The 25,577-nt window shown below is 45.1% G+C and overlaps 1 protein-coding gene and 1 non-coding gene across 9 annotated transcripts in view; both read right to left on the reverse strand.

The window, feature by feature from the left end:
* Positions 1-25,577, reverse strand: part of ADAMTS16 (ADAM metallopeptidase with thrombospondin type 1 motif 16) — a 183,002-nt gene that overhangs the window by 40,213 nt on the left and 117,212 nt on the right. For all 8 annotated transcript variants that reach the window (XM_081523594.1, XM_081523586.1, XM_081523591.1 and 5 more), the window contains one exon: positions 9,580-9,706. In XM_081523594.1, coding sequence (XP_081379720.1) covers positions 9,580-9,706 — 127 coding nt within the window. The remainder of the gene's footprint in view (positions 1-9,579; positions 9,707-25,577) is intronic.
* On the reverse strand, positions 14,151-14,221 carry TRNAC-GCA (transfer RNA cysteine (anticodon GCA)). The gene has a single exon. It is a non-coding gene; the product is annotated as a tRNA-Cys (tRNA).

Consider the following 25,577-nt stretch of genomic DNA (forward strand, 5'->3'; position numbering starts at 1 on the left):
AGAAATCAAGCTGAACACAGAATTTTTTATTCTGTCATGTGGTCCTATTTCATCCTGCAACACCATTTCTTTGTTGAAATGAAGTTCTGTCTTGAAAGGGGTATTTTAATTGAAAATGTAGTTTATCTAAACAAATATATATGAGGATCTCTTTGGCTCTGGGAATACTGTTTAAAAATTATGCATGTCTTTAAAATGCAATGAATCACAAGTAATATTTTTAGAAACTATAAATAAAATAGGGACTGCTGAAGCAGGAACACTGGCAAAATAAGATGAAAAATAATTTAAGATTCAATGATGATCTTCATACTTGTCACAATATCTCATAGCCACATGCTAAAATTAATGAATATATCTCCTTTTTTTTCTGAGACTTTAATGTTATAAGGTTGCCACAGGTGGTGAATATGCTTGGCAAAACCATGTGGCTTGTAGATGACTTTGGCATGACAACACATCAAAAGTCCATCAAAACTAACCTGAATTCTTAAGCAAATTCTAATGTGAACTGCAAAATAAATTATTAAAGTCCTGTATCAAATTCTAGTCAATTAGTTTGGTTGCCCTCTTAAGCTAAAGCTCTTTCACGGTTACCTGAGTTAACTATACTCATTTGCTCAATTTTCCTAGTCCTGGAAGGTCAGTGATCTTTTCTTTTTAAATTTATTGAAAGTTTTTTAAGGTGGTGGAGGTGAGGTGGGGTGGGGTGAGGAAGGCAGGCAAAAAGGAGCAGGATTATGATGGGGAAAAAAATTTTTTTTTCTTCCAAAATAACTCAGGTAGCTTTTCAGAGAGCAGAAAAGTGCCATGTCACATTTTACCACATGGTATCATCTTGTAAGTTTGGTCTGAAACCTTAAAGACCTGTATGGGGCCTCTATAAGTCAGAAACGCACCCTCTGCAGAGGTTGCTATGGAGACAGATGTGAAGCTGAGCATCCTGCCAGCCTAGAGTGCAGCCTTTCTAAGGCGGTAGAGGAGCACAGCCCTTAGAAGGGCTACAGGGAGATGCTACCTTTGCCTTCTTCCACTCCCTCCCCTGCCCTCTCCCTTGAGCTGCTCAGTTCAGACTTGTGGGCTCATCTTCAGGGAAGAAAGAAGGCCAGGTCCCCTCCTGCCCTTCTCAGGTTCACGCTGACTTCTGAATCTGGGATAGCAGGGTAGGTTGCACATTTCCTCTGAAGAGAAGGTTCAGGGATTTGTCTGATGCTATGGCCTTGGACTTCTCATACATTAAAACAAAATAAGGAGACAGGCTCCCTAAGGGCTTCCCAGGTGGTGCCAGAGGTAAAGAACCTGCCTGCCAAAGCAGGAGACTCATGAGACGTGGATTCGATCCATGGGTGGGGAAGATCCCCTGGAGGAGGCAATGGCAACCCACTCCAGTATTCTTGCCTGGAGAATTCCATAGACAGAGGAGCCCGGCGGGCTGCAGTCCATGGGGTTGCAAAGAGTTTGGACACGATTGAGCAACTAACGCTTCACCTTCTTGGATTTTTTTTTCTTTTTATCCTAATTCTTATTGAGCTAGCTCTGCCAACACACCTGTACCCATGACCTCTGTGATCAGGCTCACTGTAGGACCTGTAGGCCCAAGTGGGCGCTCAGGGAAGTGCCCACCTGACTCACGCGGCTGGTCAGGGCACTGCTCATCTTGCTCTCTCCTTCCCTTCAAGGCAGCAGGCTACTTTCCCGACTCCCAGGTAGCGTAACGGAGCAGGACGCTAGGGGGCCTTCCCAGGACAGGTGCCCCTCATCCTCTACCTGACTCTTGCCTTGCAGAAAAACCTTAGCCCAAGAATAAACTTCATCAGAGAAATGACAAAAATCCTGAAGCAAAGAAAGACCAAAGAGGACAAAATAATATTGATAATAGTTTAACCATTAACGGAAGTCGAGGACCTTTAGCTCCTCCTCAGGGCTGGGTAACATTTTAGATCATATACTCTGAGCTGCTTTGTAGATGCCAAAGTCCCCACCGAGTGGAAGGAGTTACCTACATGATGGCTAGACTGTAGCTGTGACATAAGCTGCTCTATCTTGCACTGTTCCAAGAACTGGCCTCAAGGAAATGGGAAAAAACCACCCCAGGAACTGAAGACTAACTGTACTTAAAACAACCAAGATGACACTGATCAGACGACAGGTGACCAACTTCCAAGGTGACTGTCAAGAGCCGACTGTACTGTGTGGCATGTAGCCCCCTCCCTCCTGTGCACCCCTGAAACTCCCCCTTTAAAGCTCTTCCCCCTGACCAGCTTGTGGGGCGTTGGCCTTTGGACATGAGTCCACCTTCTTCTCAGGTTGCCAGCCTCCTGAAGAAAGCAAACTTTCCTTTGTACCAACACTTGTCTCTGGAGTATTGGCTTTCAAGCGGCGAGCAGCCAGACCTGCGGTCAGTAACAGAAACAGTTTTTTTTTCCGCCACTGGAAAAACAAAAGCACTGCAGAAGGAATTTTCTCAGCGTCCGGGCACCACTTGCCTGGGCTTGTCCCTGCTCCTGCCGAGGGTCCACCCTCACAGCTGCTCTCTGTCCCCTCCCTGATCACCCCCAAATCTGCGCGGGCTCAGCGTACCAGCTCTCCCACGGAAACGAGGGCAGCAGCCGCCCCTTGGCTTCGTGGCCGTTTCCAGGTGCAGTTCCTTCTGTCCTTTATGGCGAGATTCACCCGAGATGGGCCTGTTCTCATCTGCTCTGCTCACTCACCTCTCTTGAAATCCCATGTCTCTGCTCAGCCCCTGACCCCCAGCGGACATGCTCACGTGGTGCTGATGATGCAAAGCTTCCTAAATTTTGCCAGCGCTGGAGGAGCAGCAGGCCCTGCCTCCCCGGCGGTGCACTCTTGGACCCTGCCGCTTCCCACAGGTGCCTTCTGTCTGCCTCCTCACCCTCCGCAGAGAATGCACCCAGAGAACTCTAGCAGCACTGCAAGCCCGATCTGTAAGGAGATGTGCTCCAGTATGAGCTCTGTCACAGTGCACTTAGCTCTTTCTATAAACCACTTACTTCAGAGAGCTTCATAATAATCGTGTGTGGCCAACCTGAAGATACTTTTAAAGTTGCACTGATTTATATGGCTGTCAGTTTTATTTATCTATATCAAAAAGCAGTGAAAGGAGGAGAGGAGGTAGAACTTCCTACAGGAGAGGCCATAAAAGAGTAGAAAGAGAACTGTACCGATTCATTAGAGAGGAGAACAGGCATGAAGCAGTCAGACGCAAAGACGACGGAAGACTCAAGTCCCAAATCCTGACCTGGATTTATTAACAGTACACGGGCAGCCACATCTCACGTAGACAAGCTAAGCTTGTAGGCAAAAGATACACTTGATTGATAAAGTCAAAATCCAGCAGAAAATTATTTATTCAAGGTGAATAGAAAGCTAATAACAGAGCTTTTTAAAGATAAAGAGAATGAAGAAATGTAAGATGGGCCTGAGACAAGCACAGGCAGCCGAATGCCATTAAGCCAATGAAAAAAACAGATCATCCACTAAAGCGATATTAGGAATGTTGGGAAAAAGCAGTATTAGGAATAAGCATGACTATTGATCAATATAAAGAACAATTGATGCAGAAACTAGACCCCTACCTGACAACATACAGTAGGATTTTAATGTTAACTATAAAGCAAAATTAATAGCAGAAACTGAAAAATAAAAATCTTAACGTGAGATTTTAAACCATTTCTCTCAGAAACAGACATACGAGATGGAACATACTTCAATAAAGAAGAAGCCTGATCTGTCATATAAATAACCCTAATACAACACAAAACACACATTCCTTCATTCCCACAGAAAATATTTGTAAAAACTCCCATGCCTAAGGCAGAACGGAAATCTTGGAAATGCTAAAAATGACATACTTTTTAACTCTTTCTTTGATCTCAATGTAGTAACATCTGGAACAACAAAAAATTCGCCTGAAGCCTCAATAAATTTAGAAATGCAAAACCACAATGATTGTAAGTAATTCATGGATCAGACAGTGAAACAATGGTGTCTAACCTTACTTAAAAAACAACATACTGAGTTCTCCTCTCAGAAAGATGTGACTCTGAGTGAGGCTTCAGTTTTCAACAAATATTTCCAGAAGACCTGATTAGGACACTTGCAGTGAATATACACATGTACATATAGATTTTTAGTAAAGTCTATTCTGTTTATCTATAGGTCTACCTACCTATGTTGAGAAAGATTGAGGGCAGGCGGAGAAGGGAATGACACAGAATGAGATGGTTGAGTGGCTTCACTGGATCAATGGACATGAGTTTGAGCGGGAGAGTGAAGGACAGGGGAGCCTGGCGTGCTGCAGTCCGTGGGGTCACAAAGAGTAGGACAAGCCTTACCTACTGAACAACAACCTACCTATCTTTCTAATTGCCACCTACCTATCTACCTTTCCATCTATCATCTGTGTATTCTATTTATCTATTGGTAGGTTTCATTTTCCTTTTTATTCCAACATATTTGAAGCATATGCTATCATCTGTATTAATAGGACACTTGGTGAATTTTGTTCATCATATTGAGGTCTCAAGACCAGAATAATAAAAGTATTATGAACATTAGAGGTATTATTTAACCTTTGTAAGTAAGTTCCAAGTAAGTTCCCTGAAATATAAAAGTATTCCCAAAGTGCCATTCTGCCTTTGCTCACATGGATAAATATACAAAACGACAAAATACACACACACATATACTGACACACAAACATGCACCAAAACAAAAGAAGTAAAGCAAGACAAATACACAGATAAAAAAAACCAAAAAACCCAAAATATTTTACGGAACTACATAAGGCAGATTTCTGGTGTGAAATGATGAATCCAGATCTAAATAGTTAGCTCACTTCCATATCCCCACTTCTGCAATGATTTTTCCATGTTAATATTTCAGTGACCGATGAAACAAGTCAAGTCAGCCTTGATTAGGACCAGTCTGTCCATATTTGCAACTTGGTTTTCATTATGGGTTATCGTAACAAACGTCACTATGATGGTTTCCATTACGGATGCATTGTAACAAACACCTTTATGAGCCTGAATGTATTCTGACTTCATTGTTTCGGTTCAGCGATGTCTTTCTTGGGGAGGTACAGTAAGACACCCCTTTTTACACTGAGATACTGTCACATCCAGGTGATGACACAGCCACCTGGTCAAGTCACGATGCTCAGTCCCCACACTGGCAACTTCACACCTTACACCGAATGGTTCTCCAAAGACGGTCAAGTACAGAGATGGCCTAACGTTTTCGGTTTCTCTGGTTAAAAGGGGACAGCCAGATGCCTTTTCAGTGGGGGTGCAGCGGTGGGAAGACAAGGTTTCTAAAGAAGAGGAACGGCCCCTAGGGAGGTGGCATCTGTGGGCGTGAACCATATGTAGCAGCAGGTTCCCTGACAGAGTCAGCTCAGTCCCAGAAGAACAGCAGATGGAACTGAGGCCCCCGGAGGACGCGGGCTCTGTAAAGCTCCCCTCACTGTGACTTCACGCATCCGCAAGTGTTCTGAAGCTCGGCAAAGCTGATGCTCATCCCATAAGTGGAAAGAAAACAGAAGATGATTGTACCAAGTCTTCTACATCCTTCACGTCCGCCACTGCCGTGTCACCAGAGGAATCCATGATTTGAAAAGAGATACAGTGAGGGAAAGAGAGGGTGGGACAACTTGAGAGAGTACCATGGAAACACAGACGTCACCGAACGTGGAATGGACAGCCACGGGAATTTGCTGTATGATGCAGGGAGCTCAAACCCGGCGCTCTGGGTTTGACAACCAAGAGGGGTGGGACGGGGTGGGAGGTGGGAGGGAGGTTCAAGAAGGAGGGGACGTACGTATGCCTGTGCCTGATTCATGTTGCTGTACGGCAGGAACCAACACAATATTGTAAAACAATTATCGCCCAATTAAAAATAAATGAATGGATATAAAAAACAAACAATAAATAAAATTAAATAGAAAAAAAGAAAGTAAATGAAGTTGCGCTCCAAACTCAAGGGGAATGTGTAATTGATTTACTAAAAGAAGAGACACTCTAGTACGATTCCCACAGACCCCAGAAAATGATGCTGAGGCAGAAGTTGGGCCGCTAGGCGGGAGGACTGGCTCTGTCATTTGTGGAATCTGGTGCAAGGTGCAAAACCGTGAAGGCTTTCGAGCTGGCGGCATCAGAGAATTAAACCAAGTGGGGGACTTTTCCAGCACAGGGCCCTGAGCCATGGGGCAGGTAATACACCCAGGAAGCCAGGCCTGCAGCTAGTTTATTCCCAGTCACTCTAATAATTAAATGAACGGAAATACTTTCTTAACATCCTGGGAGTTGAACCCTTTCACACATATGGACCACCTCAGTGACCAGGGTCCTTTTCATTCCCTGGGTAACCTGTACACTACTGGGTGTTCATATTTTCAAGGCTTAAAAAATCCAAGTTGCTGTTGCTCAGCTGCTCAGTTGTGTCTGATTCTTTGTGACTCCATGGACTGCAGCATGCCAGCCGCCTTCACTATCTCCCAGAGGGTGTTCAAACTCATGTTCATTGAGTCACTGATGCCATCCAACCATCTTGTCCTCTGTTGCCCCCCTCTCCTGCCCTCAGTCTTTCTTAGCATCAGGGACTTTTCCAATGTGTTGGCTCTTCACATCAGGTGGCCAAAATATTGGAACTTCAGCTTCAGTATCAGTCCTTCCAATGAATAGTCAGGATTGACTTCCTTTAGGATGGACTGGTTTGATCTCCTTGCTGTTCAAGAGTCTCCTCCAGCACCACAGTTGGAAAGCATCAATTGTAGGACAACTGTTAACTGCTCCCTTTCCTGTCGCTGGCAGTGTTGCTGTAAGAACATAATCTTCATGATCACTGGAACATGACTGTTGCCCTGCTGCATCTCCTCTCTCATTTCTACCAAATGGACGCAGTCACCCTCGTCTGGATCTCGGTTGTAAAAGGAACAGTTCTGCTAATGGGTTTTGTAGGAGTCAGCAAAGTGTAGACTGAAACGATAGGACCGTCCAAAGACCAAGCCCGAGGAAAACAGAGACAGGCTCCGTTTGTACCGGGAGGAGGTATCGAATGACAAGACGCTTTATCTATAGCCTTCCTCTGCATTCCTAGAAGAAAACTGCAGAGAGAGGCGAAGCATCCGTTGACCATCTGGAAAGTATTTCCTCTCGTTCTACCTTCAGCCGGTTGACCAGGAAGGCATGCAGAGAGCGCTTGTGCTTGGAAAACAAGAGCGATATGACAGGAAGAGCCGCTCCATTTAGATAAACCGAGAAATCGAAATATCCCTGCTATTTATGGCTCTTGTGTCAAAAGCAAGCCATAAAAATGCCTGATCCTCGCTCAAATGAGCTGGGGGGAGCGCCGCGCGCTGCCGTCCGCGCGGGGCCACCGGAGCCTCCTTCCCGGAGCGCGGAGGCGGCGGCGCGTGGGCCTCGCTCGGTCCCAGCGGCGCGGCGCGAAGTGCTGATGCTCCACGGCCGGGCCGGGATACCCCGCCGGCCCCCGCCTCGCAGACATTTGAGATCACCTTCCTCCAGGCTGGGAGGCTCCCGGACTCCTGGCTCTCTGCCCGCGGAGATTTACGACCTGGGCTCGCACCCGGGGCACTTGTGCGCCCTAGACGCGGCGGTGCGCACGTGTGGATGGAGACCGATGGGGGGAGGCCGGGGGCTCCCACCAGCAGGGCTGTTTTTTTGGTTCACGTCCGTTAAAAAGAAGACGACCTGTGATTAAGATGTTTTAACGCTCCCCGCCCCGCCCTGGGTCCTTCGGGAGGAGCAGGAGACAGCACATTGCGCCCCGGCTCCATCCTCTGTCCCCGCCCGGTCAGCCAAAGACGGTGGGAGGCCGAGCATGCAGCCTTGCCCTGTAGCCGCGGGGGGCTTTGTGGGGCCCAGGGAAGGGGGTGGACGCTCCGCTTGAGAGGGCCATGGATGGACGCCTCGCAGGAGGCAGTCTAGTAGGAAAGACACAGGCTCTCCCAGGCGTCAATATAAAGCTTGGGTGTGCCGCTCATTTAATTAGGAAGGAAAAACTGGCAGTATTCTGGGCGAGAAAGAAATGTATCTTACATTTCAGAGGACAACTGCTGCTGCTGCTAAGTCACTTCAGTCGTGTCCGACTCTGTGCGACCCCATAGACGGCAGCCCACCAGGCTCCACCGTCCCTGGGATTCTTCAGGCAAGACTACCGGAGTGGGTTGCCATTTCCTTCAGAACAGCTTTAAAATTAAGATCGATTTTCCCAATTCAGTTGGTAATATGACAGTGCACAAGGATGGATGCATGTCACATAGGTTTGTTCTTCCGTGTTTGTCATTGATGGTTCTGCTTCACAGACCAAGTAAATAACTAATGCGAACTTGTTTCTTCTTTCCAGGCGAAAAAGCAAACAGCCAAGATTCAGTCAGTGTTTTAGCACATGTCCTGGACTGAGTGAGAGCTTTTACATGGATTCCCTCAACACATCCTTGACCTACACTGCCCTGATTAGTACAAGGTGAGGGTACTAATATAATGTAATGTAATGTAATGTAATAAAGTATAATAGAATATATATAATAATATGTCCTTGTGCTCAGTTGTGTCCGACTCTTTGCGACCCCATGGACTGGAGCCCGTCAGGCTCCTCTGTGCGTGGGATTCTCCAGGCAAGAATACTGGAAGGAAAGTATTCATTTCCTCCTCCAGGGGATCTTCCTGACCCAGGGTTTGAATTTGTGTCTCTTGTGTCTCCTGCCCTGACAGGCGGATTCTTTACCGCTGTGCCACATGGGAAGCCCCCATAGACCCCGCTTTCTGCTTTTGAGGCGAAGTTCAGCAAAGCCAGCTACTGCGGGTCTTTAAAACCGAGACGCATGTGACCACAGGCGAAGCGGCGAGTGCCTCGGCTGTCTGAAGGGCCTAGTGAGCTTCTCTTTTGTAAATATGTTACTCGGATGCTTTTCACAACCCCTCTGTGACGATGAAGCCAGGGAGATGCAGACAGACCGTGGACGAGCCTGGGGGGTGACGGCTGGGGGAGGCAGGGCAGGACCTCGGCTGCCCCCCTGGGCTCCTGCCCACGCCCGAGTCAGGGGACCGGCGCATTCTAGAGGAGCGTGTCAGGGTGGCGGTGCCGGGGACGGGTGACCGAGGTGACCGAGGCCTGCTGCCACACGCGTGCAGGGTCCACCCTCTCCAGACAGCCGGGACAGGCCTCGCCACGGGCTCTTCTAACACATTTCAGTTGGTAAGGAAAGGAGACGCCGGGGGAAGGCATGGAGGCTGAGTGGGAAAGAGCTCCCCTGCCCACAGCCCGCTGCCCCTCCCGCAGCCTGAGCTGAAAGAGCCAGAGCCAGCACCGTCCACTCCAAGACCTTCCATGCCCCTGCCCAGCCTGGCCAGGCCCGCCCCAACCCGAGCGCACTTTCTGTGGCTCACCGTTCAGGCAGCTCTTGCTCCTCTTGCTTCTGCCATCAGATTACGTGGCCGCGGTTGGCACTTCTAGTCTCCAGACCCAGGAGCCCCGAGGACGGCGTTATACCTGCAAACCCCTGACACCCGTTCAGAGGGACACGGCAGTTCTTACCTTGGGGGACAGGCGGACACCTTGCAGGGCACGACTCCTGTGACTGGCCGGGCATCGGGGATGCAGAAGGAGGCGTTCACCAGGACCCGCAGGTCTCTGTAGCAGCCTGCTCTCGTGGTCATCTGCCCTGTGAGAGAGAGGGATGCGCGGTGAAGACTCACAGACACGTTCTGTGGTAAAAGCAGGTGAAGACCTAATGACGTCTCTGGAAACCTTTCTCCTGTGTATTATTAGCCTGCCTTTGCATGAATGACATTTGGCTGACTATGATATTCCACTTCTCTGATCTGTCCTGATGATTTTTATTAGTGGATTTCATCAGTTCTAAGATGGCTTGTATCTTCCCCCTACATTCAAAAAATATATATATTTATTTTTATTTTTGGCTGCATGCAGGCTCTTCCTTGTGGCGTGTGGCCTCCAGAGTGTGTGGGCTCAGAGGCTGCGGTGCATGGACTTTGTTGCCCCGAGACATGTCAGATCTTAGTTCCCTGACCAGGAATTGAACCCCTGTCCCCTCACTGGAAGGCAGATTCCTAATCACTGGACCACAAGGGAAGCACCCCACCCCTGCCTACATTTTAACATCTTTAAATGTGTGCCTCGCTACTGGTGCCAACTTATATTTGGTGAAACAATCTGCCCCCTATCCCATCTTGGCTCCTGGACTCATGGAGCCGACCGTCTAACAGATACACAATCCATCAACGTGCATTCAGAGCAGGCTTGCTGAAGGCCCTTCTCCAGGGCTCTGTGGTCTCTGTGTAGTCAAGGGATCAGTCTTATTTGCCCCTGATTCCCACTCCCATGCCTTGCTCCGAGTCCACTATTTAACTGATACCACCTATATTTCCTTTACATACACATACACACACTCACACTCACACACACTCACGCCGCTCCCAGATTAAAAGCCTGGTCTTCTCTCATTAAACTGGAGACCTCCCAGCCTTGTCCTCCAGCCCCACTGCATCCCTCTTGAACCTACATCTCCCCTGGTCCTCTGACCCCCAGAGCCCATCCACAGCTGTGTCTGTACGTGGAACTTGGTCCTGAATCGCTGTCCACAACACATCTGGTGGAAGTCCTCTCATCCCTTTAAGGGAGGCCCACACCCCGTCCTCTGACCAAGCACCTTCCCATGCTCAGGGGTTCCTGGACTCAAGTGAACATCTGAATCCTCTCATTAGCTTACACACAGACTCCCGGCCACTTCCAGAGCCTTGGATCTGGCAGGCCTGGGTTGGGTCCTGAGGACGTAAGTTTCTAACACTTACGTGCTCAGATGTCCAGGAGCTGCTGCCCTGCGGACTACACTTTGAGACCTGCTGCTCTAGGAAATATCAGAAGCTGCCACTTGAATGTCTCCTGCTACACAGGTGTGATATAGTAAAAGATGAATACTTGGTCTCTGTCCCTGGTTCTTGGAACAGTTCCTAGAACCTTTGGAGTCTCCTTTGTGAGCTGCTGAGTGGACTGGTTGGTGAGGGGGAGCCCTGCACAGCTTATGGATGGGGCTGGTCCCCAGAAAGACCGAGGTGTGATGAGAGGGTTTGCAGCCCAGCCCCAGATCTCTGGGGAGGGGAGACAGGCTGGAGATTTAGTTCAATTACCAATGGCCAACGATTTAACAATTCTGCCTGTGTAATAAAATCTCTATAGAAACCTGTAAATAATGGGGTTCAGAAAGCTTCCAGGACGATCTCTCTCTCAACTGCTTCAGTGGGGTCTGACTCTTTGCATCCCCATGGGCTGTAGCCCACCAGGCTCCTCTGTCTGTGGGATTCTCCAGGCAAGAACACTGGAGTGGGCTGCTGTGAACTCCAACATCTCATCCTCTGTCGTCCCTTTCTCCTCCTGCCTTCAATCTTTCCCAGCATCAGGGTCTTTTCAGTGAGTCATCGCCTCACATCAGGTGGCCAAAGTATTGGAGCCTCAGATTCAGCATCAGTCCTTTCAATGAATATTCAGGGTTGATTTCCTTTAGGATTGACTGGTTTGATCTCCTTGCAGTCCAAGGGACTCTCAAGAGTCTTCCCCAACACCACAGTTCAAAAACATCAATTCTTCAGAGCTCGACCTTCTTTATGGTCCAACTCTCACATCCATACATGACTACTGGAGAAACCATAGCTTTTACTATATGGACCTTTGTCGGCAAAGTGATGTCTCTGCTTTTAAACATGCTATCTAAGTTTGACATAGCTTTCCTTCCAAGGAGCAAGCATCTTTTAATTTCATGGCTGCAGTCACATCCGCAGTGATTCTGGAGCTGAAGAAAATAAAATCTGTCACTGTTCCCACTTTTTCTTCATCTATTTGCCATGAGGTGACAGGACTGGATGCTATGATGTTCGTTTTTTGAATGTAAAGTTTTAAGCCAGCTTTTTCGCTCTCTTTTTTCACCCTTACCAAGAGGCTCTTTAGTTCCTCTTCACTTTCTGCCATTAAAGTGGTACCATCTGCATATCTGAGGTTATTGATATTTCTCCTGGCAATCTCGATTCTAGCTTGTGATTCATCCAGCCTGGCATTTCTTATGATGTACTCTGCACGTAAGTTAAATACTATATATATATGTGACATATACAGCATTGACATACTCCTTTTCCAATTTTGAAGCAGTCTTTTGTTCCATGTTGCTTCTTGATCTGCAGATAGGTTTCTCAGGAGACAGGTAAGATGGTCTGATACTTTTATCTCTTTAAGAATTTTCCATAGTTTGTTGTGATCCACACAAAGGTTTTAGCATAGTTGATGAAGTAGAAGTAGATGTTTTTCTGGAATCATCTTGCTTTTTCTATGATCCAACGGGTGTTGGCAATTTGATCTCTTGTTCCTCTGCCTTTTCTAAATCCAGCTTGCACATCTGGAAGTTCTCAGTTCACATACTGCTGAAGTGTGGCTTGAAGAATTTTGAGCATAGCCTTACTAACATGTGAAATGAGCACAATTTTATAGTAATTTGAACACTCTTTGGCACTGCCCTTCTCTGGGATTGAAATGAAAACTGATTTTTTCCAGTCCTGTGGCCACTGCTGAGTTTTCCAAATTTGCTGGCATTTGAGTGCAGTACTTCAACTGCATCATCTTTAAGGATTTTAAATAGCTCAGCTGGAATTCCATCACTCCATTAGCTTTGTTTGTAATAATGCTTCCTAAGGCCCCCTTGACTTCACACTCCAGGATGTCTGGCTCTAGGTGAGTGACCACACCATCGTGGTTATCTGGGTCATTAAGATCTTTTTGTGTAGTCTTTCTGTGTATTCTTGCCACCTCTTCTTAATCTCTTCTGCTTCTGTTATTTTTTAAGGCCTCCTCAGACAACCACTTTGCCTTCTTGCATTTCTTTTTAACAGACATTCTATGGTGAAGCTAGTGACAAAGTTTGGTTGAGATATATAAATGTGCTATGTGTTTGCTTAGTTGCTCACTTGTGTCTGACTCTTTGCAACTGAGTGGACTGTAGCCCTTCAAGCTCCTCTGTTCATGGGGAAACTCTAGGCAGGAATACTGGAGTGAGTTGCCAATATTCCTCCAGGGGAACTTCCCAACCCGGGGATTGAACCCAGGTCTCCCGCATTGCAGGTGGATTCTTTACCAGCTGATCCACCAGGGAAGCCCAAGAATACCGGGGTCAGTAGCCTATCCCTTCTCCCCAGGGGATCTTCCTGACCCAGTAATTGAACTGGGGTCTCCTGCACTGCAGGTGGATTCTTTACCAGCTGAGCTACCGGGGAAGCCCATATGTAGGTAATTTGATAACTTAGATCAAATTTCCAGAGGGCAGAGAGTGTAGCATGCATGGATTAATTTGTTCCCACACTTGTTAAGTGGTTTTTCAACCATTGGCCAATTTCATTAAATTCAGTAACTTCTAAGATCAAGTCACCTCTCCTTGTCTAAGTGTTCCAAATCTGCTGATTCAACCAACTACAGATGGAAAAAACTGGGGAAAATATTCCAGAGAGTTCTAAAAAACAAACTTGCATTTGCTACGTGCCAGCAACTTTTTATATAACATTTCCCTTGTATTTACAGCTATTTGTGTATCATTTTGGGCTTCCCTGGAGACTCAGATGATAAAGAATCCACCTGCAATGCATGAGACTCAGGTTCGATCTCTGGGTCAGGAAAATCCCCTTGGGGAGAGCACGGCAACCCACTCCAGTATTCCTGCCTGTAGAATCCCATGGACAGAGGAACCTGGCGGGCCCAGTCCATGGGGTCGCACAGAGCCGGACATGACTGAAGCGACTTAGCAGCAGCAGCAGCAGCAGCATTTACATTATTATTACGTATTATAAGTAATCTAGAGATGATTTTAAAAGTATTCAGGGGGATGTTCACTGTTTATTGCAAATACTACACCATTTTATTTATATATTTGGTATCTGTGGGGTATCCTGGAACCAATAAGAGTGACGACTGTAGTGAGTTAATGTACTGTGTGCTCAGTCGCGTCTGACTCTTTGTGACCCCATGGACTGTAGCCCGCCACGCTCCTCTGTCCACGGGATTCTCCAGGCAAGAATACTGGAGTAGGTTGCCATGCCCTGCCCCAGGGGATCTTCCCAACCCAGGGATCGAACCTGGGTCTCCTGCATTGCAGGCAGATTCTTTACCACTGAGCCACCAGGGAAGCCCAGTGATTTAATAATGCTTGACAAGAAATCATCAAAATACAGGCATATAGGTATATTCTATAGGTATATTCTACAGTACTGGGAAGAACTGGACACAATTTTGATGATTCACCCATGTATCAGTGCAGAGATGAAATCTGAATCAATGTTTTATGAACCTATTTTTCCACTTGCTAACAGGGAATAAGAGACTATTAAATTAGAAAAAAAGAAGCACATGTCACTCTAAAGCTGTTCTGTAGAGAATCTTGTGAACTCCCTTAAATTAAGCCAACTAATCTTTATGACAAAATTTATAGGAGGACATACTGAACAAGAGTACCATTTTTTAAAACCGTTGGAGGTCAGTTCTAATGAGTAGAGAAGGAAAATTCAACTTTTCTCTCCACTTACATGACCACTTAAAAGTCCATTTTTAAATTTTCTCACCAAAGTCTTCTGGCATTTTTGGTGTGACTCTACGAATAATGGCTTTGGTTTGGTTTCCGGTTTTGAGACTGAAGATGTGACACTCATGTGACATGTGACATTCTTATGCTCAAGTTTTAACAAAGAGTCAGACCAAATGATCCTGCTGGTCCTGAGCAGGGAACAGGCTCTCAATGAAGCAAACAGGAAATTGCTTTGCTTTGAAACAGAAACAGAAGTGTACTGTATTAACATATTCACTTCTCCTTCTGGTGGAGATGTGTGTCTGACTTTGGTGTCAGTCAAGTCCCAAGCTTTCACCTATTAATTGGATAAGAGGGAAATCTAGATCTAGTCACTCCTGGAATAATTTTAGTAACAACATGATAGGGAAAATATAACCTAAAGGGAAAACACTGAATTTGCCCAACTCATTTCTAAGTTCTGACTTGGCCAGTTACTTTTTTTAAGCTGGTGACATTGGGGACCTCTCACTTTTCCTAGTGGGGCACTATTGGCATTTTAGGTAAAAACATTATTTGCTGTGCAGCATGGTTGTCATGTTGTAAAATGTTTAGCATCCCTGGATCCTGCCCACTAGATGCCAATAGCAACCCATGGCAACTAACATGGCTGGATACATGTCCAAATGCTCCTTCTAAGGAACACTGCAGCGTTTGGTTGAGTGCACTGATAGACCACAAGCAGATAAGGAAGAAAGTATATGCTTAGGAAAAAAGAAAGGGAAAATGTAAAGTGTTGCTTGGAAAGCTTTAGTAATTCCTAGAAACAAGATCAAAACAGGAGAGTGGTCATAAGGTTCATAGTAAAATTCACTTAAGAAAACGACGATGACAAAAATGCTATAAAACAGAATTTATGGTGTGTAGCTGAAAGTAAGATTCAGAGGGTATTTCACAGCCTTAAATACTTACATTGATAAAGATAAGCATGAATGGAAATAAATGAATCTAATAATTATGGGGTTAGAAAAAAGGATAGCTCAAGGGCTTCCCTGGTGGCTCAGCTGGTAAAGAATCTGCCTGCAATGTGGGAGACCTGGGTTCCATCCCTGGGTTGGGAAGATTCCCTGGAGAAGGGAACGGCTACCCACTCCAGTAATAGGGCCTGGAGAATTCCATGGACTGTATAGTCTATAGGGTCGCAAAGAGTCAGACACGACTGAGCGACTTTCACTTTTACTTTCAAGGAAGCAGAAAGAAGGAATTGATACAGATTGGAACAGAAGTCAACATATTAGAAAATGAACAGACATCATTATATTTGGATGCAGACAAACATGTGAAGCAGAAGTCAGTATGTCAGGAAAGAGAAAATGGTGAATCCAGAAGCTGATATTTTGGAGAGGAGGTTATCCTCAAGCATAACAACCTACAGCTCAGCTCATTCCCCTCTTTCTCATTCTTCCCTGGATTACAGGGGCTCCAGATTGGCACTGCAATCTCTACATCTCTTGTCTGTGAGGCTGTCAGATAGATCCCATCACTGAAATGCTTGAGCACATGATGTGGTCCGAGCCACAGCATCATGTCCCTGGCAGCAGGGATTTAAAACATGGGCTCTGGCAGATGTGAAGTCTGCTGTAGTCTCCAGACGTTTTTCTGGGAATCATCTACTCCAGTGTTGGCTTAGCTCTAATCCTCAGCAGGAATTTCTGGAATGTTCAACACATTCCACCTCTTTAGTAGCCAGAGCAACTCTGAGACCTAAATAGGTCTCTCTTTGACTTTTACTTCCCCAACTTTTCCAACTATTTTGTAAACATATGACCCTTTATAGTAAATACCTTCCTAGGATACTTAGGATGGATTCCGTTTCCCTGGCTAAACTGTCACTCACATACTAACTTAATGAAAAAACAAACAATAAGCACAAACATACAACAAGAAATCAGAGTAAGGAAATAGCCACAGGTAGAAGAAACAACTGGAAAAGATCCTGATGCTGGGAAAGATTGAGGGCAGGAGGAGAAGGGGGCGACAGAGGATGAGATGGTTGGATGGCATCACCGACTCAATGGACATGAGTTTGAGCAAACTCCAGGAGATAGTGAAGGACAAGGAAGCCTGGTGTGCTAAATCCATGGGGTCACAAAGAGTCGGACACAACTGGGTGACTGAGCAGCAAGAGGAAACAAAAATGATTTAATCAGAGTACTTTGTTCAAATATAGTAAAATATTATTTAAAATCCTAAAGGAAAAAAAAATGGCTTTAATTAGCAAGACTACTCTCAAAAGAGATAAATAATCTAATTAGTCTAATTACCATACATAGTATAAAAAAAATCAAATATCTAACTCCTGAAAAGGTATCAGATTCAAGTGCTTCAAAGAAATTCTACCAAATATAGTAGATGTTAGTGCTAGCTAAATCATTCCAGAACATACAAAATAGGAAAGATTTCCAACATTTAAAAATTTTAGTATATTTTAGGATGCAAATGAAAATTATTTTAATAACTCAATATTGATATATTTTCACCCTGTTCATTTAACTTACAGCAGAGTACAATTATGCTAAATGCAGGGCTGGATGAATCACAAGCTGGAATCAAGATTTCTGGGAAAAATATCAACTTAAGATATGCAGGTGATACCACCCTAATGGCAGAAAGTGAAGAGTAACTAAAGAGCCTCTTGATGAGCGTGAAAGAGGAGAGTGAAAAACCTGGCTTTAAACTCAACATTCAAAAACTAAGATCATAGCATACAGTCTCATCATTTCATGGCAAATAGAAGGAGAAAAGTGGAAGCAGTAACAGATTTTATTTTCTTGGGCTACAAAATCACTGCAGCAATGAAATTAAAAGATGCTTGCTCCTTGGAAGTAAAGCTATGACAAACGTTAACGTATATTATAAAGCAAAGACATCACTTTGCTGATAAAGGTCTATATAGTCAAAGTTATGGTTTTTCCAGCAGTCATGTACAGATGTGAAAGTTGGACCATAAAAGAAGGCTGAGCACTGAAGAATGGATGCTTTCAAATCGTGGTGCTGGAGATGACTCTTGAGAGTCCTTTGGACAGCAAGGGGATCAAACCAGTCAATCCTAAAGGAAATCAGCTCTTGAATATTCATTGGAAGGACTAATGCTGAAGCTGAAGCTCCAGTACTTTGGCCATGTGATTCAAAGAGCCAACTCATTGGAAAAGACCCTGATTCTGGGAAAGACTGAGGGCAGGAGAAGAGGGTGGCAGAGGATGAAATGGTTAGATGGCATCATCGACACAATAGACATGAATCTGAGAAAACTCTGGGAGATAGTTGAAGATGGAGAGGAGCCTAGCGTGCTGCAGTCCATGGGGCTGAAAATTCAGACACGATTAGCACCTAAACGACAACAACCCTTAGAAATACTACTGTAAAAAATACAAAATAAAACAGGACAGAATCAAGTAGTACCTTGAGGGAAAAAAGACATCGGATAATAATTCCCCGTAGGAGTATAAGAATGATTTAGTGTTAGGAAAATCATTCCTAATAGTTTAGTGTTAGCAAAATTGGCTAATATATTTCACCATTTTAATGGATTAAAGAGTAAACAAAGTTTATCACAAATGTAAGAAATATCAATAACCTCAGATATGCAGATGACACCACCCTTATGGCAGAAAGTGAAGAAGAACTAAAGAGCCTCTTGATGAAGGTGAAAGAGGAGAGTGAAAAAGTTGGCTTAAAGCTCAATGTTCAGAAAACTAAGATCATGGCATCTGGTCCCATCACTCCATGGGAAATAGATGGGGAAACAGTGGAAACAGTGTCAGATTTTTTTTTTGGGGGGGCTCCAGAATCACTGCAGATGGTGACTGCAGCCATGAAATTAAAAGATGCTTACTCCTTGGAAGAGAGGTTATGGCAAACCTAGATAGCATATTTAAAAGCAGAGACATTACTTTGCCAACAAAAGTCCATCTAGTCAAGGCTATGGTTTTTCTAGTGGTCATGTATGGATGTGAGAGTTGGACAGTGAAGAAAGCTGAGTGCCGAAGAATTGATGCTTTTGAACTGTGGTGTTGGAGAAGACTCTTGAGAGTCCCTTGGACTGCAAGGAGATCCAATCAATCCATCCTAAAGGAGATCAATCCTGGGTGTTCTTTGGAAGGACTGATGTTGAAGCTGAAACTCCAATACTTTGGGCACCTCATGCGAAGAGTTGACTCATTGGAAAAGACCCTATTGCTGGGTAGGATTGGGGGCGGGAGGAGAAGGGGACAACAGAGGATGAGATGGTTGGATGGCATCACCGACTCGATGGACATGGGTTTGGGTAGACTCCGGGAGTTGGTGATGGACAGAGAGGCCTGGCGTGCTGCAATTCATGGGGTCGCAAAGCGTCGGACACGACTGAGCAACTGAACTGAACTGAACTGAATACATTTCAGCATGTGATAAATTCTGCCTCAATTTTGACAAAAATGTTTACAAAATTGACAATTGATGAATACTTAATCGATACATCTATGTATTTGTACGAGTATAAATGTGTGCATATCTATATCTATGTATCTAGATAGACAGATGTAGGTATTTACATGTTTATTTAAACCTAGAAGCCAGCATTTTGGTAAACACTATAAACATTCCCATTAAGGTTGAAGTGAAGTGAAGTCGCTCAGTTGTGTCCGACTCTTTGTGACCCCATGGACTGTAGCCTACCAGGCTCCTCCATCCATGGGATTTTCCAGGCAAGAATACTGGAGTGGGTTGCCATTTCCTTCTCCAGGAGACCTTCCCGACCCAGGGATTGAACCCATGTCTCCTGCATTGTAGGCAGACGCTTTACTGTCTGAGCCACCAGAGAAGTCCAGACTATAGGTTAGGACCATTAAGGTTAGGAATAAGAAAAACATATATCATCATGAAGAAGACCTGGGTTTGATCTCCAGGGAAGATCTCCTGGAGAAAGGAAAGGCTACCCACTGCAGTATTATGGCCTGGAGAATTCCATGGATTGTATACCATGGGGTCGCAAGGAGTCGGACATGACTGAGTGACCTTGATCATTACCATCGATCATATCATCATTTTAGTTAGGGCCATAAGGAGATACTGGCTCACACAATTAGATAAGATAAAATCAGGGCTATGAACATTGTCGTGGGGAGAAACTTCAGGTGGTATCACTATATATCTAGAAAACTCAAGGGAGTCGAGGTGAAGATGAGTCTGTTGACTGTCGGAGGAGGGGGGGAAGAGCAGACTTTTGGGTACCTAGAGAGAACGAAGTGTGGACGCAGACTGAACTCAGAAGCAAAGAGAAAACAATGCCAGTTGCTGAGAAGGTAAGAACTTACTCTCATGTGAGAGCCAGTGTCACTAGTGTGAGACAAAAGAGCACAGAGATTTGTATCAAAAGACCCTCATGGGTAAGTGATGATGGGGAAAGACCTGAGGGCAAACCAGCCCCCCAGGGAAGGAAATGGAGACACAGGTGCTGGGCTTGTGGTACACCTGCATGTTAGGAAGTTAAGGGACAGGACCAGTGACAAGAATGCGCTTAGAAAGGAAGGAGGCAAATGGGCAAGACAGATGGCAGAAATCAAGAGCAGAGAAAGTTGGAAGGAATCGAGTGAACTGTGCTAAGGGCTTTGGGGAAGCCAGAAGGAGGGAGCTGAGGAAGGGCTTCTGATGTTGTGACGGGGTGGTGGTCACAGCTAGAAGCGCCTCAGAAATGAAACCATGAGGGCCTAAGGATGAGCAGCAGGGGCTCCTGGTTGGCAATGGAGCAGGAAGTGGAGGTTATTCTCAAGGCGAGAGAGAAAAAGGAAAGGATGGGAGACTGATGGGAAGGCTGAGGAAATCTGAGCCCATTCAGGGGAAGACGGTGGGGCAGGGAAGAGGTACTTGAAAGGGAGAAAGGGTGCGTTTTGGTTGTGAGAACTTTCTCTCATCATCTTTGTGTGATGAGGTCATGGGTGAAAGTGGAGTATTTAGGTTGGGGAAGGGGAAACATCTCCCTGGGGCAGAAGATGCAGAAAGAATGAGTCGTAGAAAATTCTGCTATGGTTGGTGGGAGCCAGCTGACATTGACATTGGGCTTAACCCTCCCCACAAGGGGGATGGAAATCGCCCACGTGTATGTGCAGAAGCAAGCTGGTGTAGGGACATATGGAACCTATTACAGCAGGACTCCACAACGGGTCTGGCTTCTAATCTACCAGGGCAGTTAAAGTGTTACCTTTAATCTATAATCTATAAAGCTCAGTAGGGCTTGAGCTCTGTTAGCAGGCACTGCTTCCCTCCTCTTACAAAATTACCATGATTAAAATCATATGCTGAGGGGGCTGCTGATGTCCCCAGACTCGCTTCCTGGGTGTGTTCCAGGGAATTTCTTGTCTTCAGTTCTCCCACCCATCCACTGTTGTTATTGTTGTTGTTCAGTCGCTAAGTCGCATCTGACTCTTTGCGACCCCATGGACTGCAGCACGCCAGTCTCCTCTGTCCACTTCTCCCAGAGTTTGCTCAAATTACTATCCATTGAGTCAGTGATGCTATCTAACTGTTTCATCTTCTGTTGTCCCCTTCTCATTTTACCTTCCATCTTTCCCAGCATCAGGGTCTTTTCCAATGAATCGGCTCTTCCCATCAGGCGGCCAAAGTATTGGAGTTTTAGCTACAGCATCAGTCCTTCCAATGAATATTCAAGGTTCATTTCTTTTAGGATTGACTGATTTGATTTCCTTGCTGTCCAAAGGACTCTCAAAGAATCTTCTCCAGCACCACAATTAAAAAGCATCAATTCTTTGGCGCTTAGCCTTCTTTATGGTCCAGCTCTCACATCTGTACATGACTACTGGAAAAACCATAGCTTTGACTAGACCGACCTTTTTGTTGGCAAAGTGATGGTTTTTCTTTTTAATACACTATCTAGTTTGTCATAGCTTTCCTTCCATCTTTGGAAGCATCTTTTAATTTTGTGGCTGCAGTCACAGTACTCAGTGATTTTGGAGCCCAAGAAAATAAAATCTGTCACTGCTTCTACTTTTTCTCCCTCTATTTCCCAGGAAGTCATGGGACCAGATGCCATGATCTTAGTTTTTGGAAAGTTGAACTTCAAGGCAGCTTTTTCATCCCACTAAACCTGTCTTAGCTCACCTCTGAAGGAGCATTAAAGCATGGGCCTTTGACCATCACAGTCCCTGGTGGGAAATCTTCTGACTGACATTTAAACATTAACTGTAGTGTTCAGTGAAGTTGTTGGTCTTCTTTCAGAACCAGTCCGTCTTGGGGAAGTGGTCATCCCTTGGTGTTCCTGAATACCCGGACTCTGCAGATGCCTCCAAGGGCTGCTGGGGCGTTGAGCAGAGGACAAGCGCGAGCCAGGGGGTCCCGCCTACAGTGTGTTTTGTAGAAAAGTCCTCTCGGCAGGAGCACAACTGAAAGTGACTCCCTGAACCAGGGGCTCTCGATGTGCTTCTCCACCAGGAGCTCTTAGGACAGCGCAGTCTGCTGGCCCATCCTTATCTCTAAGACTTCTAACTCAGCAGGTCTGGGGTGGGCCCAGCTGTTTGCATTTCTAACAGGTTCTCAAGTGATGCTGTTGATGCTGGCCCGGGGCCTACAATTCCCACAGCAGCTCAGTTACTTTTGCATATGATTCTGCATAAAGTGACCTTAAACTGGGAGGCACCCGAGTTTTGTGAATGTGAAATCAGAATCTTTTATAATTTTTTATGTCAGATCCCATGTTATCGTTCAAACTCTGCATCCACAAGTGAACAAATCTGTGTATGCGGGTGTCCACACATAGTTGAGGCAAGGTCGTCCCAAAAGAAACCATCTTAGTCTTCTAGGAATGAACTGTTCCAATTGTGTGTGTAAGTCGTGAAGTCATGTCTGACTGTTTGTGACCCCATGGACTGTAGCCCGCCAGGCTCCTCTGTCCATGGGATTCTCCAGGCAAGAATACTGGAGTGAGTTGCCATTCCCTTCTCCAGGAGATCTTCCCGACCCAGGGCTCAAACCTTCGTCTCTCGAATTGCAGACAGATTCTTTACCATCTGAGTCCCCAGGGAACTGAGTCACCAGGTGGCACTAGTGGTAAAGAACCTGCCTGCCAGTGCAGGAGATATAAAAGACCTGAGTATGATCTCTGGGTTGGGAAGATCCTTGGAGGAGGAAATAGCAACCCACTCCAGTATTCTTGCCTGGAGAATTTCATGGACAGAGGAGACTGGCGGGCTACAGTCCACAGGGTGGCAAACAGTCAGACACGACCGAAGTGACTAAAGTACCCACGCACAACTTTCAAATACTCTCCCTAAAAGTGGAGCCAAAATTTGTCATTTCTGGGGAAATTTTTTGGGCTTAGGAAGGATTCACTATTTACAGTTCATTTTAAGTGTGAAAATTCATAAACAGAAGCCTCATTTAAAATGGAGTTGATTTTGGTGCTGACAACTTTTCAGTTCTTTATGTGCAAATATTCCTACTTTCAAAAATTAATCTATATTCTTCAAAAAAATTAATATGAAAATATGACTAAATATTCTGATAATACTAAGGTTTTAAAGGACATAGTGTGAAATTCATGAGTATTTATTGTAAGCACTTCAACACTTGAAGTACTTAACACACAAACTGAAGATACAGCAATAGTTAATAGTTAATAGTTGAATTAGTTAATGTAAACTACTGGCTACCAAAAGAATTTAAATGCTGACATCTTACTTAAAACTAGTACAGAACTGCACACAGTGACCATTTTTTAAAAAATTTATATAGGAATAATTCCAAAGAAAGGCAATGCCAAAGAATGCTCAGACTACCACACAATTACACTCATCTCACATGCTAGTAAAGTAATGCTCAAAATTCTCCAAGCCAGGCTTCAGCAATACGTGAACCGTGAACTTCCAGATGTTCAAGCTGGTTTTAGAAAAGGCAGAGGAACCAGAGATCAAATTGCCAACATCCGCTGGATCATCGAAAAAGCAAGAGAGTTCCAGAAAAACATCTATTTCTGCTTTATTGACTATGCCAAAGCCTTTGACTGTGTGGATCATAATAAACTGTGGAAAATTCTTCAAGAGATGGGAATACCAGACCATCTGACCTGTCTCTTGAGAAACCTGTATGCGGGTCAGAAAGCAACAGTTAGAACTGGGCATGGAACAACAGACTGGTTCCAAATAGGAAAAGGAGTACGTCAAGGCTGTATATTGTCACCCTGCTTATTTAACTTATATGCAGAGTACATCATGAGAAACGCTGGGCTGGAAGAAACACAAGCTGGAATCAAGATTGCCGGGAGAAATATCGATAACCTCAGATATGCAGATGACACCACCCTTATGGCAGAAAGTGAAGAAGAACTAAAGAGCCTCTTGATGAAAGTGAAAGAGGGGAGTGAAAAAGTTGGCTTAAAGCTCAACGTTCAGAAAACTAAGATCATGGCATCTGGTCCCATCACTTCATGGGAAATAGATGGGGAAACAGTGGAAACAGTGTCAGATTTTATTTTCTGGGGCTCCAAAATCACTGGAGATGGTGCTTGCAGCCATGAAATTAAAAGACGCTTACTCCTTGGAAGGAAGGTTATGACCAACCTAGATAGCATATTTAAAAGCAGAGACATTACTTTGCCAACAAAGGTCCGTCTAGTCAAGGCTATGGTTTTTCCAGTAGTCATATATGGATGTGCGAGTTGGACGGTGAAGAAAGCTGAGCGCCGAAGAACTGATGCTTTTGAACTGTGGTGTTGGAGAAGACTCTTGAGAGTCCCTTGGACTGCAAGAATATCCAACCAGTCCATCCTAAAGGAGATCAGTCCTGGGTGTTCATTGGAAAGACTGATGTTGAAGCTGAAACTCCGATACTTTGGCCACCTCATGCGAAGAGTTGACTCATTGGAAAAGACCCTGATGTGGGGAAGGATTGGGGGCAGGAGGAGAAGGGGACAACAGAGGATGAGATGGTTGGATGGCATCACTGACTCGATGGACATGGGTTTGGGTAAACTCCGGGAGTTGGTGACGGACAGGGAGGCCTGGCGTGCTGCAATTCATTGGGTCGCAAAGCGTCGGACATGACTGAGTGACTGAACTGAACTGAACTGAATGGTCTTTATGTACAAAGAAAGAGTCATTCAGGTCTCTTATATCCAAAAATAAAATAAAAGGACTCGGGAGGCCAGAAGGGGGAGCTCTCATGCCGCAACACTGGATGTCAACTGAATTGCCAACAAGAAGAACAGTACCTTGCGGGTCCAATAGGAAGGTTATTATTACTTTACTACCAGCAGGAAGAAGGAAGAATCTTTCTTTGCCTAGCAACAGCCCAGCCAATGAGAAACTTCACAACTCAGCCAATGAACAAATCACTATATTTCAAACTCCCAGTTTCTTCCAATGGACTTATTATTTTTAATAACAGCCACTGTCAATTCCTCCTTCTCCTCTATAAAAGAACACTCTTCTTTGTTCACTGGACTTGCCTGTGATTGTGCTAGAATTGCAGTTCTTTGCTGTTCCTTGATAAACCCATTTTGCTGGTAAAATAACTACCTGTTTTATTATTTTAGGTCAATGAAAGTATCAATAATGCTTGAACATATTTGCTCAAGGATGTCAACTCCCCTGTTAAAAAGGAGCTACTGACTTAATACATAAAAAGGAAGTCTTTGCAAATGAGGGATACACATGATGTGGTAGCACGGAACACTTATAAGTCAGTCTCTTCTAACAGAGGGCGTGCACATGGAAACCTGAACGTGGGAGGAAAAGGCAGGGCAGGTTTATTAAAATGATCGCAATGACCTTGGGTTGGGGGAGATTTGTCTCCTATATTTTCTATGGTTATGACACTTGTCATTAAAAAATAATTCCAACATGTACAGATTGGAGCCTCCGTGAAAATGCACCTCCTCTCTTGCTGACATCCTGGGCAGTCTTTTCTCAAGAGCTTTGGGCAGCGAGGGATG

This window comes from Giraffa tippelskirchi, chromosome 8 (assembly GCF_054371585.1).
Source record: "Giraffa tippelskirchi isolate mGirTip1 chromosome 8, T2T-mGirTip1v1.2.pri, whole genome shotgun sequence".
Taxonomy (NCBI): domain Eukaryota; kingdom Metazoa; phylum Chordata; class Mammalia; order Artiodactyla; family Giraffidae; genus Giraffa; species Giraffa tippelskirchi.